Source organism: Mercenaria mercenaria, chromosome 1, assembly GCF_021730395.1.
Source record: "Mercenaria mercenaria strain notata chromosome 1, MADL_Memer_1, whole genome shotgun sequence".
NCBI classification, from domain to species: domain Eukaryota; kingdom Metazoa; phylum Mollusca; class Bivalvia; order Venerida; family Veneridae; genus Mercenaria; species Mercenaria mercenaria.
The window spans coordinates 51,644,247-51,662,603 of NC_069361.1; the positions used below are offsets into that span (position 1 = coordinate 51,644,247).

The 18,357-nt window shown below is 34.8% G+C and overlaps 1 protein-coding gene across 1 annotated transcript in view; it reads left to right on the top strand.

The window, feature by feature from the left end:
- The first annotated feature begins 254 nt into the window (after positions 1-254).
- Positions 255-18,357, top strand: part of LOC123538036 (integrin alpha-9-like) — a 35,267-nt gene continuing 17,164 nt past the window's right edge. The window contains exons 1-9 of the mRNA XM_045321997.2: positions 255-543; positions 886-1,010; positions 1,441-1,565; positions 2,605-2,826; positions 3,289-3,412; positions 3,766-3,851; positions 4,797-4,877; positions 5,918-6,088; positions 6,525-6,633. Coding sequence (XP_045177932.2) covers positions 365-543; positions 886-1,010; positions 1,441-1,565; positions 2,605-2,826; positions 3,289-3,412; positions 3,766-3,851; positions 4,797-4,877; positions 5,918-6,088; positions 6,525-6,633 — 1,222 coding nt within the window. The 5' untranslated portion in view covers positions 255-364. The remainder of the gene's footprint in view (positions 544-885; positions 1,011-1,440; positions 1,566-2,604; positions 2,827-3,288; positions 3,413-3,765; positions 3,852-4,796; positions 4,878-5,917; positions 6,089-6,524; positions 6,634-18,357) is intronic.

The following is an 18,357-nucleotide window of genomic DNA, read 5'->3' on the forward strand; positions in this document are numbered from 1 at the left end:
AGATTTTTGTAAATGCACACAATAGATTTTGTATGACACAAATAACAACGCGAGCTACATGAACACATGTTACGATGGTCACGCCTCAGGTATCACAAACAACTCCCTAAATTAGATCATCTTTCATGAGTTATAATAAATGGATATTACCATGATTGTATACAAGCTGATGTTGCATTTTTAATTTCCATGTGTGTAGTATATCACCATCCGCCAGAAGCGGATATTTACACTTTGAGTTCACTAATACATTTAACACAGAAATGAATAGTATATTCACAAAATTAATCTTGTCATCTGTATTAACGTAGATGCTGGTCAAGTTTCACTAATAAGGGATACCAATTTTTAAAAAAAAATAGATATGTTTTTGTCAAGATATGTTTTAATGTCTTGCTTTGATTTGCTATGTAGTATATATTTTACTGCTGGATTTAATATAGATACGAAAAATACAGTATCATTACGCGGATATTCGGACCCTGGCAATTATTTCGGATACTCCGTTGGGATAGCAGTGAGAAAACATACAGAGGATAATTGGTAAGTGAAGCTGTAGGTAGTGCATGTTGTTTTTTTTCCTATATGTCGAATACGTTACAACAGAGCAGCGGTTCATAAAAACGTATAAAAGACTAATATAATTATGTATATATATATATATATATATATATGGCAGCTAAGTTCTGCTCTTAAGTATAAAGTGTTTGTTTGATTTTGATTAATTTCATTAAGTAACTAATAAAACCGATACATTTCTTGCTGTATGGCGACGGCGAAGCTTTAACTGGTAGTGAAACATCCAAAATGCCCCGCTGGGCTGTATTACACACACGCAAGTTTCTTAACAGAGTTTATATAATATACATATTGTTATCATTATAGGATAGTGGTCGGTGCACCGCGAAGTAATGACCCAGAGCTGCCAGATGTACAGAGACCCGGTGCTGTGTTTGCCTGCAACATTACTTCTAAAGGGAATTCTAACTGCACAAAACTGGATATTGACAGTATGAATATTATCTAGATCAGTTGTCACAGAGCCACAGCATGAATTCAACAACAAAATGATTCAGAGAAGTTGTTTATATTGCTTATCAACAATGCAGTTATTCTACATACATATACAATATATAGAAAAGTGTGTTGATCACTCATTGTTCACACATGTTTACTCTCATGATAAAAATATCCCAAAATTACTACAACAGCAGCAGTTTTGTGCTAGCATATTGGTAAAACTATTAAATGTTTTATCATACTTAATTTAAACGCTCAGTACAAAACTCTTTTGAAGTTAAGTTTTACTTACAAGGATGTTCATATTGATCACGTGCATAGCAAGCGTTCACACACATTTTTACAAATAGCCTGTAAGTTAAAAACATTTTTGTGCTATTCCACTGTTTCTAATTCCTTATTTGTTTACCTTACACTTAGAAACCGAGGGACTTGACAATGTGCAGTTAAATGGAAAACAAATAATATTCAAACACGGTAGAAATAATTCTTGGCTAGGGGGATCTATAGACGTTGTGACTTCCGGTTCATCAGAAAAAATTGCAGTAAGTATATATATATTTTTTTCAGTTGAGTAACCTTTAAACTTTAAACATATTGAGACAATCGATAAATAATTCATAGTTTTGATATTTTTATAACAGATATAATATGATAAGCTTTGCAGCCTCATCGACTGCTTTTTAATGCATCACTTTGTAAACTGACCTCTTAATGGGCTAATATGTTTCACCTAACCCGAGATGAGCCGGTCACGTGAGCGTCAAGAAAACACTTTTCATCGCTATTTGAAAAAAACGAGTTCTACCTTTACTGGTATAAACTACATATTTCCAAATGTTTATCGGAATTTGTATCGCTAAAATGTAAAACCGGCGCACTTCGGCGTACGTCATTAGACCCGGGCAACCGAACATCTATCCGCCTGCAAGCAGAGAAACGGTGTACGCCGCAAAAGTGAAACGGATTGGTCCATGTTTTATTATTTGTTTCGTTATTTTTTGTGTGTATACAGTCAAACCTGTCTATAAAGACCTGCCTTGGGAGAGCCAAAATGTGGTCACTAGTTAAAATACACTGTAAACGTTAATTATTGGCAACAAAAATGTGCTCTTTAGAACCAGGTGGTTTCTGTTCATAGGTGGTCTTAAGCGCAGGTCTGACTGTATTAAGATTTGTATTGTTTTGAATGTTTTTTCTTACAGCATTTGGAACGTGCACGCAAGAAAAGTATCATAATTTATTATGTATATATGGTATATTAATATTATATGTAAAAAATAATAATAAATCGTTTTGTTCACTATTTTCAAATCTTCATGTTTTATATATATAGCACAAATTATTGTGTAAAGTGTTGCATTATGAGCAAAACAAGAACGCCCTTATATTCAAAACCATTTGTTCTAAGACTATTCTGAAATTTTATATTTTTGATAAATTACATTGTATCAAACAATCAAAAAAGTATCAAAAACGTTCCAATAAGCAGGTTTTAGAATAACTACACTTAGCAGTCCAGATTCTATAGAATCAATGTAATGAATGTACTAAAACATTGCTACGTGTTGTCATTTATTACAGATTTGTGCACATAGGTGGTGCAACACATACTTTTATGGTCATTCATACATGACTGGTCTATGTTATGAAATGCCTTTAGATTTGAACATGACAAATGTTAAAAAGATACCTGCCTTGGTTGACGGAAGTCAATATATGAAACGTTTACAAGATGGTGATAATTTTGTACAAAAAATAAATTACGGTTTTGGTGGACTTGGCATTTCGATTCATTACACAAAGGTAACTGTACCATAACTGATAGATGCAATGAAAATAACTGGGTCATTTAAACATTTGAATGCATTTTTACATGGATTATTGGCAAATTTTCACCGTTTATCATTTCAACGTGAAATATTTTGTCTACTTACACAATAATTTAAAATTTTGGCCATAAACAATTTTGATATATTGAATACATAAAGCATTTTTCATTACTAAAGTGTATTTAAACTGAATATGTGTATCTTTTTATGTTAGAATTAAATAGAATTGCAGTTTTTATAACTGTATGCTATTATATGAATATACAATTACTGACATTTGAAATTATATTGCCTCGTACTATGTAAACTTTGAGAGGGTGTATACATTTGTTTTTATAGGAAAATATTTTCTATTAGGAATTTGTTGATTTTATATACACTGTACATATCTTAATGTAGTTGATATAATGCAGTGTTTGTGTGTACCCTTTTGTAGAATGGCAATCACTTACTTTTGGGAGCTGCGGGTCTGCTTGACTGGACTGGTGGTTTTGTTGATGTGGACAGAGATAACGTAAAAGTCATGCAGAATGATGTGAATTCTTTTGATAGATATCTAGGTAAACACATGACATTCATGTTAAGAGCGTGTTGCTTTTTTTTAAACAAAACATACGTTAGTGCAACAGACAGGCGCTTAAATTGGAGAATTGTTCAAACCATTTTTATACGCTTACAAAATACAGATTTATATAGAATTGAAAAGATATTTAAAGAAAACCAAGTGTATAGAATGTTATAGAATACAAACGTGTCTCCTTTTGTTACAGTACATAGCCGTCATCATTTTTAACTTGAAATTAACGTACTTGTTTAATATAGTCCATGCGAAATTTAAATCACAAGAAAGTGGACGAATAATTACATGTATATTGATCTAAACGCTGACTTTTATACATTGATTTATGCTAAGGTTATTCCTCTACAAGTGGTGTGTATTTTGCTGATTATCGGACATATTTTGCATTTGGAGCGCCGAGAGAACAAATGATAGGCCAGGTTAGCTGAGCATGTTGTCAAGAACGTTTAATAAAACAATTCAGTATGCATTCTGCACTTGCATTGTTCACACAACATATCTATTTATCATATTTTGTTGTCATGAGTGTTTTTGTCAATAACATCTAAAAATAGCATTCTTCGACCCAAAAATACAGGAGTGTATATATTTCTGTTTCTGTCTTTACATCAAATCTAATAATTCCTTGTACGCTAAAACTTACCTCTGCCAATACCTATACTAGATAATATACCATGATGTATCCAATACGCTGACTCCCCCTGAACACTCGTGTGCTAAATAGGTGGAGTCACCATTTAATGCGTTGGTAGATCTTTTTGTGAATCTCTTTAGAGTAATTTCGCCTGCTGAAAAACGATTTGTCGTATCTCCATTTTTTTTTTTTTCAAAATTGAGATATTGGTGCAGTTGAATCATATCTGAAATGCCGTATGTTCTGACACATCCCTTACTTACCAAGGTGGTCTAGTTTTGACGTACTGAAAATACGTACGTATCAAAATGTCGTATCTCCATATTTTAACCACCTTTTCCGAAACAGTATGTCTTATCTCAGTCAGACAGTCAAGTAACAGAATGTTGTCACAATCAACAGAATGTTGTCACGTGATAGAAACTGCTAAATTTGAAGTATCGTATGACCAAAACTTGGGTTCTGCATTAAAGAACAAAATGTCGTAAGTTCAAATCATTCTGAACACTCTCTATGAGAAATAACCGTTCTTACAAACAAGGCGATTTGTTTAAACGTATCTGATGTATGTAATGGTCAAATGTTATGTTTCAACATTTCCCGCCTAATATTTTGTTTAACTTCCAGTTCTATAATATATTTATATTTGTCAAATTGGTTTCTGCGGTGCGGCCTATATCTGTTCCATCGTTGATGAATATAATATATTTATTTTGTGAAAATTTTATAGGTTCTATTCTTCAAAGCTGGAGAGAGTCAGTATAAATTTCAAGATGCTCCTATGGTCTTAAAAGGTATCGAGAACGGCAAGGTAACAGATAACTTATAACTATCTAATAAATGAAAAATATAAACAAAATTGTTTCATTTTCTATACTTGTCAATGAGTATATATAACTTATAATGGTATATTGTAAGGCATTTCGACAATACAACGAGTTTTACATTTTATTGTACGCCAATCTTATTAGTTGATGTATTTGTTGTTGGGTTAACTTCATACGGACACAATGTTAGGTCATATGGCGACTCCCCAGCTTTGATGGTCGACAAAGACCCCGAGTGCCATCCTGAGTATCATTTCATCAAGGTTGGACACTAGATAGAACCAAAGACCTTGCGTTAGCCGACTGGATGTCTTTCTCAATGTATTGATATGACCACAAGGCAGCTTATCTTCCTAGTATTTCCACGTGACAACAATGTACATTAATGATCCATACATATAGCTTATACTGACATATGACAATGGAGTCGGGTAATGCTGCTGTGTTAAAACACGCTCAACTTCTTTAGAGATTCTCTTAGATTGCTATTCCTAACCAGTAGGGTAATTTATGAAAATATTGAGAAAATGATATTGTTTTGTGACAGAATCGAGTGTTGCCCACGTCGCAATAACAATATACCAGTTTCATAATGAAGTATTTGCTTGTTTTGTTTGTTTTGGGTTTAAGCCGTTTTTCAACAGTTTTTCAGTCATGTAACGGCGGGCAGTTAACCTAACCAGTATTCCTGGATTCTGTACCAGTACAAACCTGTTCTCCGCAAGTAACTGCCAACTTCCCCACATGAATCAGGGGTGGAGGACTAATGATTTCAGACACAATGTCGTTTATCAAATAGTCACGGAGAACATACGCCCCGCCCAAGGATCGTACTCACGACCCCGCGATCTTTAGACCAAAGCTCTACCTACTGAGCTAAGCGGGCGGGCTCATAATGAAGTAAAGGGTGTCATTTAATATAATTTGTGAGTATGTTTTGAAGTTGTGAAATAAATTGCAAAATAATGTTTGTGTAAAACATATTGTCCTATATTATCCAATCCATGCATATTGTACATTTTAGAGTTTACCAATGAACTCCTATTATGGAGCAACATTATGCACGATGGACATTAACAATGACAAGAGTGATGACCTGTTTGTAGGAGCTCCGGTGTACAGTCCTTTAATAGATAACCATTTTACACAGGAACTGGAAATAGGAATGGTGTTTGTGTACCTTGGCTCAAGATTGGTACTGATCTTCAAAGGCCAAAGCTTATTATTGGGTTGCTTTTTAATAGAATAATTAAAAACCAAAAGTAACATCTACTTTATTTGTTTCGAAATATCACCTGTTTGTTACCATACTGAAATGCGTTATTGTCTGTAAATTTGTTTCTCTTTCCGTTCACTTCCAACAAAAATGGTCAATGTAGAGGAGCTTCTTTGATCTATAAATACTATAATACGTAAGCATATATACTCAAAAATAGAGTAAGCGAATTCATGATCGACGTTTTTGTTCTTACGAGGTCAGAATGAGATCTAGTCAAGTCTTGAGAACAATAATATGTATCAAAATTACATCTTTTAAAACTAAAGAGGCAAACCGGTCAAAACATTTCTTCTTGTTTTCTTTTCGTTTAATTTGATCGACATACCCATTCATTAATAGCTATTAATTTCAGGCAATGGAATTTAAATCACAACCAGAAACACTGAAAGGAACTTTTCCAAAGGGAAGATTCGGTAGTGCGATTGCTAGCTTAGGGGACATAAACTCCGATAGCTTTGATGGTACGTATATATAATACTTTGCTTCACAAGTCTACTCGTACACTTACGTTCTACAACATTTTACTATCAATATTAACAGCCTTAATGTTTTAAATTGAATGCAACGCTCTAAAGATTACATATATCGATTTCGAATCTCATAAAATGACGAATTTGACAAGGTAACCACGTTCAACTGAACACGTTTATTTCAACACGCCAATATGTGCTATGTGCATTTAAACCGACGTTACTAGAAGAAATTGTGCGTCGTGACACGACGTTAAAGCCGTCTGTTTTTATTCTTGCAACCGCCATAAAATTATAAGCGATTTGTTGTCTCTGGTATATGAATATTAAATGTATGGAACACGCGATCAAATAAAAAGTTGTGAATGAGAGGAAAACAAAACTGTTAATATTATATATGAATTGTTGTTTGAAAATTTTCAGTCTTGGTATGAAATACAACGGTTTTGTTCTTTTAGGACAAAGCCATTATTTTTACTGGGGGCCATACGCCGCTTCTCATGGAATTGCACTGTGTGATCATTGTATGTTCTATGTGCACCGCCGTATGAAAACATCACGATTGTCTTTAAATTATAATCTGGTACTTTTAACATGTGTAAATGTTGAGTTTTGTTCAATTCGGGGCTAGAAGGCGTGGGCGGTAGCTTGCATTTCCACTGCCGTCCATAAACAGACTAAATCAATCAGAGCCTCCAACATTTTCGTTTATGTCGTGTTGGGCATAAAATACTTTTTGTATTTTAAAGTACGCAAAACAATGAATAATATTTTATCTTGATTGACTTTTTAAAGAATTGCTATCATTAGTACTTTCTCTCCGCAATTTGATCTTATAAAGCGAAGTGCTTTGTTGCAATAATTTGCTTATTTTAGCATACAGTGGTACATACTGTAAATACTGGTACTTTTACAGCCCGTGCATTTGAAGATTTGAAATACCTAATTGGGGATCAATTTCAAAATGGAATAACAAGAAATATCATTAAAGAAGATGGTCGGCGAATTGTAATAAGACATGAAGTTTATGAGGTTTTCATATCATTTGTATTATCATCTATCTAACATTTTGCAAATAGCAAAACTAAACACGACACTTCAACAGTTTAAATTTTTCACAATGTGTTTGTAGGGGTGCAATTTTGTTTCGTTTTTTTTTCTACGACGAATAACTACAGCAGTGGTCTGGAAGCCTCTACCTAGAAGACTTTAATCGATCGGATAATCACACCCTTAGGATTCATGTGATACTTTGACCGTAATCAGCTCTATCTGTAAATTGATTTATGTTGGTCTTTGAACAGGATTTTATTATATTTATTAAAGTTACTTAATGCCGATTTCAGAATACCGCGCCGATTCAGTGTTTGCATGCATCATACACATTTAGTAACTGACTGATATCGATTTTCCTATCGTGAGTGGCTAATTTTGTAACCGTCATTTACATAAACTCCGCTCAAGAGGCGAGTCAAGTTTTGTTAAGTATAATGGTTTTTAAAATGGATGATATTACAGTTTTAGCCGTATCTCAGAATCGGTTTCAAATCAAACATTTTTTACAGTCCTATCCAAAACGTGCACTCAGAGACTGATTACATTATGTCTGTAAAACTGAACTTGATTGACGTCGAATTATCTCGATCATTTCACGTGTGTAAGTATTTTTTTCCTGTCACCGATGTACATCGATTTCTTTGTGACAAGTCGATGAAAAATCATCAATCCCTTTAGTCTACCAATTATTTTCATATATGTGGCTGGAAAACACATACGTAGGCATTTCGTGAAGATTCAACTTTCGTGTGCTAATTGTGAAGTATATGATATAAGTAGTTCATTGATGCCGGTAGTCGCAATCCTATGGTCAGCTTAAGGTCAAGAAATTAGGTAAAAGGTCTTTATGTGCAGTTTTTACAAATTCCACTTTTATGGCCTCATATCTTCGCCATTTGATGTAATAAGTGAGCAAAAAATGGTATTTAACTTTGAAATAAAATCACTATATGCAAATTCGCTTATTTGCATATTAATTAATATTAATGACAGCGGCAAAATCATAAAAAATTACGATACAAATTGGCATGTATGTAGAGCTGTACAATAATTATTGTTTTTATGTATAATTTTCATGATTTGAAAAGCAGAAAGGTAACAAATGATATGTGGGATACTTTTCTACTGATTAACGCAACTGCTTATATCGCCATCATATGTGTTTTATGTGTAGATATTACTTGAAGTTGGTCGGGTGAGTTGACTTCTGACCAACAGTAATTTTTTGCACAATTGCGTATTTTTTTTCATAAAAGCAAGGCATTTTGTTTTGTATTAAGTACATATCTGCCGGTTATTTTAGGATGTAAATCTGTGTCACACAGCCAATATGGCTGCCATTTTGTTTTCAAAATAGCGACCAAGATGACCACCAAAGGTAAATATTTTCAAAAGTATGCATTTATATGAGCGTTTATACATGTTTTATTGTAATTTATTGCAGTATTAAGCTTGATAAATACAATTGATAATCAGACCATAAACCATATACTAGGCAAACTCGGATAATCAATATGGCGGTCATATTTCATAATGGCTGCCAAAAGTTAATATGTTACGGTCTTTTTTTTGCATACATTATAGAGTTTACATAATTGTTTTATGTAGTTTAGTACAGTAATGTGATAGAAAAATATTACTATTTTAAATCAGATTGACACCATCTCAGACAACCAATAAGACAGCCACTTTTCACAATGGCCATTAAAAAGTCAGTATTGTTCAGTTTTTCTAATATATTGGAGAATGTACAAAAGGTTCTATGTAAAGTTTGCAGTATTCTAACGGATAATTAAACATCATTCTTTTAAAAATATATTGGGTTTACAGACGGATAGCCTAAATTGGTATCAATGGTAATACTTGGTATTACGACTGAACACTCAATGTTTCTAGAGGTATAGAGAAGGTGACTATGGATATCTTAGGTATATCGGCAGGCAATGTTGGCTTTTCATACAGGCCGATATGGATATTCTTAGGATACAGACAGGCAAACTGTGTATCAGTGATATGTAGGCAGGCCAATATTTGGTATATTTTGTATACAGACAAGCCATATCCGGGCTGAATATTCATGCCATTGTCGGTATCTAGGGTATACTGACATACCACTCTGGGCATCCTGTGTATACAGACTGGCCGTTTTTGCTGTACATACAGACAAGGGAAAACCTGGCTATACTTACAGACAACAATAGGTAGTCTGGATATAGAGACAGATAACATGGATATCCTAGTTATATAGGAAAATTATCCTGGGTATACATACATGTACATTCTACTATGGGTATCTTAGTAATCATTCACTCTGCGTGTTTTGCGCATACAGAAAGGCCATCCTGGCTATACATTCAGTCCACTATGGGTATTCTGGCTTTACATACAGGTCACTATGGGCACATGGTATCATGGGTATGCAGAAAGGCCTATATGGGTATCCTGTGCATACGGACAGGTCATATTGGCTACCCATGTATACATATTGGTACACTGAATATACAGACAGGCAATTCTGGGTATTCTAGACATACTGAAGGGCCAACCGAGCCCTGCTTTAGAGACAGATAACTCTGGATATTCTGGGTATACAGGCTATATAGTTGTATAATTTTATATAGGTTTCTAAGGGTATCTTCAGTTTACATACACCTTATTTTGGGTATCGTGGGTATATAGACATGCCATCATGGCTAAGCATTCCGGTCACTTTGGATGGTATTGGTATACAGACTTGATACCTATGTATCCAAGGTATAGAGCCAGGCCACTCTGTGTAGCCTGGATATGCAAACATGCCATCGTGGTCATTTATACTGGCCAATATGGATATTCCGGGTTTACATATAAGCCTTTCTGGGTCAAAAACCTGGGTATACAGGCAGACCATCGATATCGCTGCTATACACTAGGCCAGGATATGCGTTGAGTATGCTTGGTATATAGACAGGTCACCTGAGTGCCTCCTAGGTAGGTCACCTTGAGTATCCTAGGTATACAAACAGGCTATCCTGACCGTTTACATAATGTCACCAGTATGAATATCCTGGGTATAAAAACATGCCCCCGGTGTACCCTAGGTATACTTTCAGGTCGTCTTGGCTATAGATACTCTTGGATCCTGGGTACCGCTATTTATAAAGTTGTTATTATACATAAAGACCACTCTGGCTATACTGGGTATAAATACGGGTCATCCTGATTATATACGGAAAACTATGGCCCCTCGTTGTATCCATTGTATACATACAGGCTACCAGGGTTATATATGTATGCCAGTACAGATATCCATGGTATACAGAAAGACCGCCAATGTATCCAAGATATACACATCACTCTGGGTATCATGGATATACAAACAGGTCAGGTTAGCTATACAAACAAATATACTATGAGTGTCCGTGGCATACAAAGAGGCAACTATGGGTACCTTAGATCCAGATACAGGTCATTTTGGGTATCAGAGTTATACAGACTGACCACTTGTGTATCCTGTGTATACAGACAGGCCATCTTAGCTATACATATATGGCAGTTTGGACATACAGTCATCCTGTCTATAAAGACCACTCTTGGAAGAGCCAAAATGTGGTCTTTATTGGGAGGTGGTCTTTATTCACAGGTTAAAAGACACTGTAAATGTTAAAATGGAAAACAAAACATATGGTCTTTAGAGCCAGGTGGTCTCTGTTCAGAGTTGGTCTTCAGCACAGGTTTGACTGTATACTAATTATACTTCACAACTTAGCGTAAAGTAATGGATCTAAGTTTGCATGTATACAAAGGATACCACGGGTGACATGTATGACTGTATTCCTATAAAACCCAAAGTAACATATCATATACTAATATGGATTGCAAGGCGGAATGTGGCAGTTCAAGGTGCAAATGCTACCGATCCATCCAGGTTTGAATGTTTGAGTGTGCATGCGAGGCTTTTTATATACCAACGGTAGAAATGTAAATGACAACGAGGACAATAAAGTTGTGACATCTTTAAAACAATGTCTTCTGGTATTTTGTATAGAGAAAAGACTATGAGCAAGACTGAACTATGTTGTGCAATATTTGAATAAGTGTTACATATTTATAATTTTCTTAATGCTTGGAATATTTACAAGCTTTACCTGGACATTGATACAACTGATTAGATCCTTATCAATGGTTAAGAACAGATATATGTGTACTAAATGAACGTTTTAAATGCATATTTGATACATTTTAATTAATATTCATGAGTATGCAAATGAGATGAAAAACTCATAATTAATATTTATGAAGAACGTTATTCCAAAATCAAAACATCTTACTATCTCACAATTTGGTTAATATGTGAGATATGAAAATATTGTCTGTTTATTTTTTTTTTTTAATTATTAATATACCCCACCCACTTTTGACAGTATTTACTCTTGCAAACAATAAATAATGCTACAAACAGATATATATTTATATAAAGTAATGTTTCAAATGTAATATTGCTTATTTTTGTCCATTTATAAACACAAATAATGAAGATTTGATTTTTGTGTTATTTGAAAATGTCATTTTTAACGAATTATCTGCTCATCATTTTAGTTTTCTTGAATATTCATAAGTATGCAAATGAGAAAATTTAACTAAGTGTTTGTAAATTGAATGTACAAAGTTCTGGCTTCATTTTGATACCGTAGTTGTTATTCTACACCGATAAATGACCAAGATACAAGGTATTTTATGTGACACATATGAAATGCACCGATTGACCTTTGACCTCGTTTATTTCACTATGAAGGGCCTCTCAAGGGCGACAACCTGGCAAGTCCTTCTTGTGACACCTAGTAGATAACGTTTAACTTGGTAGTCGTCCATCTTCAGAGAATGCCTACGCAAGTCACAATTTTGAAAACTCTAGGCATACTACTTCTAGCCTCACTACAAAATGCATATAAGGTCAGCGGGTGCATAAAGATCGAAAGTGTGTTTATACATGTAAACTACATGTGTATTTTTATCGCTTTGTCAGGGATCTAAGTTATAGCCTGATGGGCATCACTTTTCACATTAAAATATATATATTTAATTTCAACATCGATGCCCTATTTACATACATTACTCAAGTTATGAAGGTAATAGCTCTAAACTCTTTGGTGTGTTTGAGAATCCAGCAAACATGCGATTCTGAAGACATGTTTGAATTAACTGGAATCATTTTTTTTTCGTACATTGAACATGTATTTAGGTCCTACTTATCAACAGTTCAACTTCCGGTCATGTAGCCGTTGCACATGAATTTAAAAGCCTTAGGTGCTGGGCTCCTTCATTTGGCTTTAATAGCGAATTGAAACTTGATTCGGGATTCATGACTAAGTAAGTTTCCTTGCCAAGACACTTGCTCACGGCGGAAATTTATTTTCTTGGGTTTAACGCCAGTTTTCAACAGTTCTTCTTTTATGTCGGGTGGCAGTTTACTTAAACATCGCTCCTGGGAAGAACCAGTAATAGACTCCGTCCTCCGTAAGAAACTGTCAACTTTCTCACACAAAGACATCTGGTCGGTAGAAAGACTCGAACCCTTGCCCCCCCCCCCCCCCCCCACAAATCGGATTCTAGAAATCACACGGCATGTAGTTGCAATAAAGCAGAAGTCGGCATATAACTCTCAATATGATTTAGGGCGATGGGTTCGACTAACAGGTTATTTTTATCTCTACTTTTTTCCGTTTGACTTAAGTATTCATGACATCGCATACCACATGTCTACTGTATGCAGTAATAATTTGACGGGTTTCTATGAAATAATGTATATTTTTTCATATGGAAAACTTTTTTAATGAAATTCTAATCGATGTCGATCCTTTGGTTTGGTATTTTACAGAATATGTCGTAAATACAACATAGATTCTATAGAACGTACGTGTTAGTATACCTAGAATTTTCAAAATTGTGACTTGCGTAGGCATTCTCTGAAGATGGACGACTACCATGTTAAACGTTATCTAGTAGGTGCCATAAGAAAGACTTGCCCGGTAGTCACGCTTGAGATGCCCTTTATTGTGAAATAAACGAGGTCAAAGGTCATTCGGTGCATATTGTCATGTGTGTCACATAAAATACCTTGTATCTTGGTCATTTATTGGTGTAGAATAACAACAATGGTATCAAAATGAAGCCAGGGCTTTGTACATTTATTTACAAACACTTAATAAAAATTTTCTCATTTACATACTTATGAATATTCATGAAAACTTTAAAAAAATGGGCAGATAATTCGTTAAAAATGTTATTATTAAAAAATACAAAGATAAAATCTTCACTATTTGTGTTTATAAATGGACAAAAATAAGCAATATTACATTTGAAACATTACTTTATATAAATACAGTGGAATTCCGCTATTAAGACCACCCATGGTTCTTTGTAAAACTGGTCTCATTAGCGGTCTGGTCTGATTAGTGGACAAGGCTATACGGGGAAGGTCTGGCAGATAATAACACATTGGAATACAGTCAAGACGCAATAATGGCAAACACAGTGTTCAATTTATATGTAGCTTTATTTTCTTTAATTTCTATATATACTATTATTTTATAACCAATAATAATACATGATTTTTTCTATGAAAGTCATCATTTTTAATATCACAATTTCATTTGTATACATGCACATGTAATAAGCATTAATGTAATGCAGTTATAAAATTAATATCCAACATTTTATATATTAATCATACAAAACATACACAAGTTTTTCACACATTTTCCATGTCAAGATCACATTTGTATCAGTCACTTTAATTTCACTTTAATTTTTACCTTTCACTCATTTTGGTTTAAAGAAAGAGTCAATAGTTGACTGCTTTGTTGAACACAAAGCATCAACTGACAACTTTTCAAGTTCCTCTCCTGCACGACTGAACATGGCGAAAACTGAACCCAAGTCTTTATTCATACAATAAACTTTCAACTGGTCAATACACTTTAAAGCATCCTGGTGAGTTTTTAGGTCACATCTTGGTTCTGGCGTGGGCGCTACTCCACTACATTCATCATCATTATCACTATCGACAGACTCAGACTCAGTATTCTAGTGAGTTTGTAACAAGTCACTTTCCCAGTTCTCACTTAAATCCTCACCATTGGGGATGTCACTGTCCACATCAAGATATTCCTTCACTGTCATTGTATCACCTAAAGAGATCTTTTTGTTAGCTACACGCATCAGTTCCACGAGTTCTTGTATCGGCACATTATCATCCTCATCATCATCATCATCATCAACCACAACACTGTCACTCGCGAACAAGGATTCTTTAAACCCGGCTTTCCTAAAGCACTTCGTCACTGTGTCGGCCTTAACGTCCTTTATAGAATAATTTACCCACTGCACAGCGTCCAACACGTTCAAACTCTTAGACACGGATTCAGCACTTACAACACTCTCGTCATCGATTTTCGCGATCACTGATCTCAACAAACGTTTTCTGTAGAACTGTTTCATGTTCTGAATAATCCCTTGGTCCAGAGGCTGTAACTTCGCGGTGGTGTTAGCTGGTAGAAACAACAACTTAACATTTGATAAGTTCAAGTCAACTGGGTGAGACGGAGCATTATCCAGTAGGAGAAGCACATTACGACCTGCTCTTTTCATTTTAGAATTTAAGTCCTTGACCCACTCGGTGAACAAAGCACTAGTCATCCACGCCTTCTTGTTAAAACGCCAAGTCACTGGGAGGCTCTTAACATTAATGTTCCGAAAACACCGAGGCACTGCTGCCTTTCCTATGACGAGTGGTTTTTCGAACTGACCTTCCATGTTAACACATAACGACACCGTTAATCTTTCTTTCGAGCGCTTTCCCCCCTTACATTCCTCACCACTAACACTTAATGATTTATCTGGTAAGGCTCTGAAGAACAATCCCGTTTCGTCCATATTGTAGATGTCGCGCGGTTTATATCCCCTCACTAACTCTGGAAAACGTTCGCACCAACTGTCAACAGTCTCTTTAGACTTACACAGTCTGTTGAGATTAAACATTTCCCATTTTATTTATTTATTTTTTTTTTTAAATATATATCAAATTTTCTGTAGCTCCCTTTTACTGTGGCTTATCTCAACAGACTTATAAAATGCGATTTCGGCTTACATAACCTCGATGAGGATTCATCAGTGTCCTAACAGTACAAAGATTTATTGCCCAATGAACAAGTCAGTGTTATGCCATTACCACTGACCACAAGGTAATAAATGAGGCTTAAAACTCCAGCCAGATGTTGAGCTGAGAGAAAATAAACTCTGCTGCTCCATAAACAAGATACAAGTTTTATGTGAGTATTAAACTAGATTGTGTTTCCTTTAAGAAATGTGCAAAAATGGAGAATAAAATGTATAGGTAATTCATATATAAGTTTGCAATTTTATTAACAAGAGCTTTTTCCGGCGGCATGTGGATGACAATAGGAATTCTTTCACTGATTTAGTTATATTTTTGCTTCCAGTGCAACGCTTATACTTCACAATGATAGCATGGCAGTTTTGGTTTGGATCACGACCAGCTCTCCCTGTCTCCTGTAGATAGTCCTCAATGTCATTTGATGGACCGTAATGCACTACCGTATCTACACCCTTAACATCAAGACCCATGCTGAAAGAAGTGGTACACAAAACTACCCTTAAGAATGAGTTTTCATCTTGAAATGAGCTATATACATAGAGAGTCTTTAACAGAATCTGGAGTTTTCATGTGGAACATGTCCATTAGAGAGATTCCCTCTTTTTCATGCGTGGCCCGTGTATCATTTTCTAATTCAGCTCTAACGTGTTTGTAGACATGTGCCATGTGTTCTACTTTGCGGAAAAATATAATAATTCTTGGTGCTTCTTTAGCATGTTCCCTCAAAAGTTTTATGAGCCAGCCAAAGTTTTCGCGCACATTATCACTTTTTACTTGATGGACAGCATATCTGATATTAAGTTTATTTGGTGAAGATATCACATCTACACACTGTGTCATGCACAGACACTGTTTAATCAGTTGTTGTGTTTCTAGCGCTGCAGTTGCTGTAAGAGCTATCACAGGGACTTCTGGGCCAGCAAGTGATCTTAATTCGCCAAGTTTTCCATAAAGTGGCCTGAATGCTGGCTGTTTTGTTGCTGATGACATTTGACCACTGAAATAAAAAAAATCATTAGCAAGACTTAAACATTTGATGGTTGTACATTTTTATGTATGTTATTTGATCGAGGATAAATTACATATCTATTGTACATTATTCGTCTGTCTGTAATGTGTTTTAACATATTTTATGAATCTCATGAAATGTCCTTATAAACATGATCATTTATAACCTAATTAGTTATTGCACAAGTTATTTTAACCGATTAATGTTCCTTTATTTCTGTCAAAAATTGAGCTTAATTTCATAAAAATATTACTTATCAAATACTGTAGAAATGATTATTTTTGATAGGAAATATTTTACCGAATTGCAGAATGTGACCGAGGCGATAGCAATATTGCACTCCTCTAGTGAATGTCACATCATATCCAGTGGCTCAAGAGTCAATAACTGTTTTATTATATGGGTTCAGGCTTATTAAATAACAAATATTTGTTGCAACATATTAAAAGCAGCATACAGATCGTTCAACAAAATTGTTTTTTTTTAGATATCTTGAAATAAAAGCTAAATTTCTTAAGAAGGCTTTAAAACTTAATTACTGACAAACTATGTTACGGAAACGCATGAAAATTTGCTGCTTTTACTACTTTTTGCGATGAAAATCGAAAAGCATGTGCTTTTACTCCAGGTAAACTGTCTCCATTATAAATATCTATATTTAGAAGTCATTATTCACTACTTCAGTTATAGCGCTATTGGTTACGACGACAGGAAAATTTATTTATTGCCGCGGCGGTCCGGGGTTCGATTCCCGACGCGGTCATCTTTTTTTTTCTTGATTTGGAACTTTTAAAATATTTTAGAAACAAAAATTCATATTCTAGTATTCATAATATGACCAAGCTTCAATTTGAAAGAAAGATTATTTTTTAGCCAAGTCTGGAGGCATGCTGCTTTAATGTTTGAAAGTAACAATAGATCTAACTGTATGAAAACTTATGAAAATTTAAATGAAGACATGAATCATTGTGTATACAGTTTTATTGTAACAAGAGCTACAAGTCAGTCTATTTTTAGAAAGTTATGTTTATTGGGAAAAAACCCACTAGCCATTAAACAAGAAATATGTTTTGAAAGATGATGAACGATTTCCGTCAAAGAAATTTGGATTTAATAAAATAAAATATTTGTGAATATTTATATATAATTGAGCCGTGCCATAGGAAAACCAACATAGTGGGTTTGCGACCAGCATGGATCCAGACCAGCCTGCGCATCCGCACAGTCTGGTCAGGATCCATGCTGTTCGCTAACAGTTTCTCCAAATTCATTAGGCTTTAAAAGCGAACAGCATGGATCCTGACCAGACTGCGCGGATGCAAACCCACTATGTTGGTTTTCTCATGGCACGGCTCATATATGATTAATATGATTAATAAAATGATTGCAGTCGTGAGGGGGGGGGGGGGGGGGGGGGTAATGGAATGAACATTAATAATTGACAAGGTGCCTATTTTTAACAGACAATTAATAATTATACCAAGTACTTCTTAAA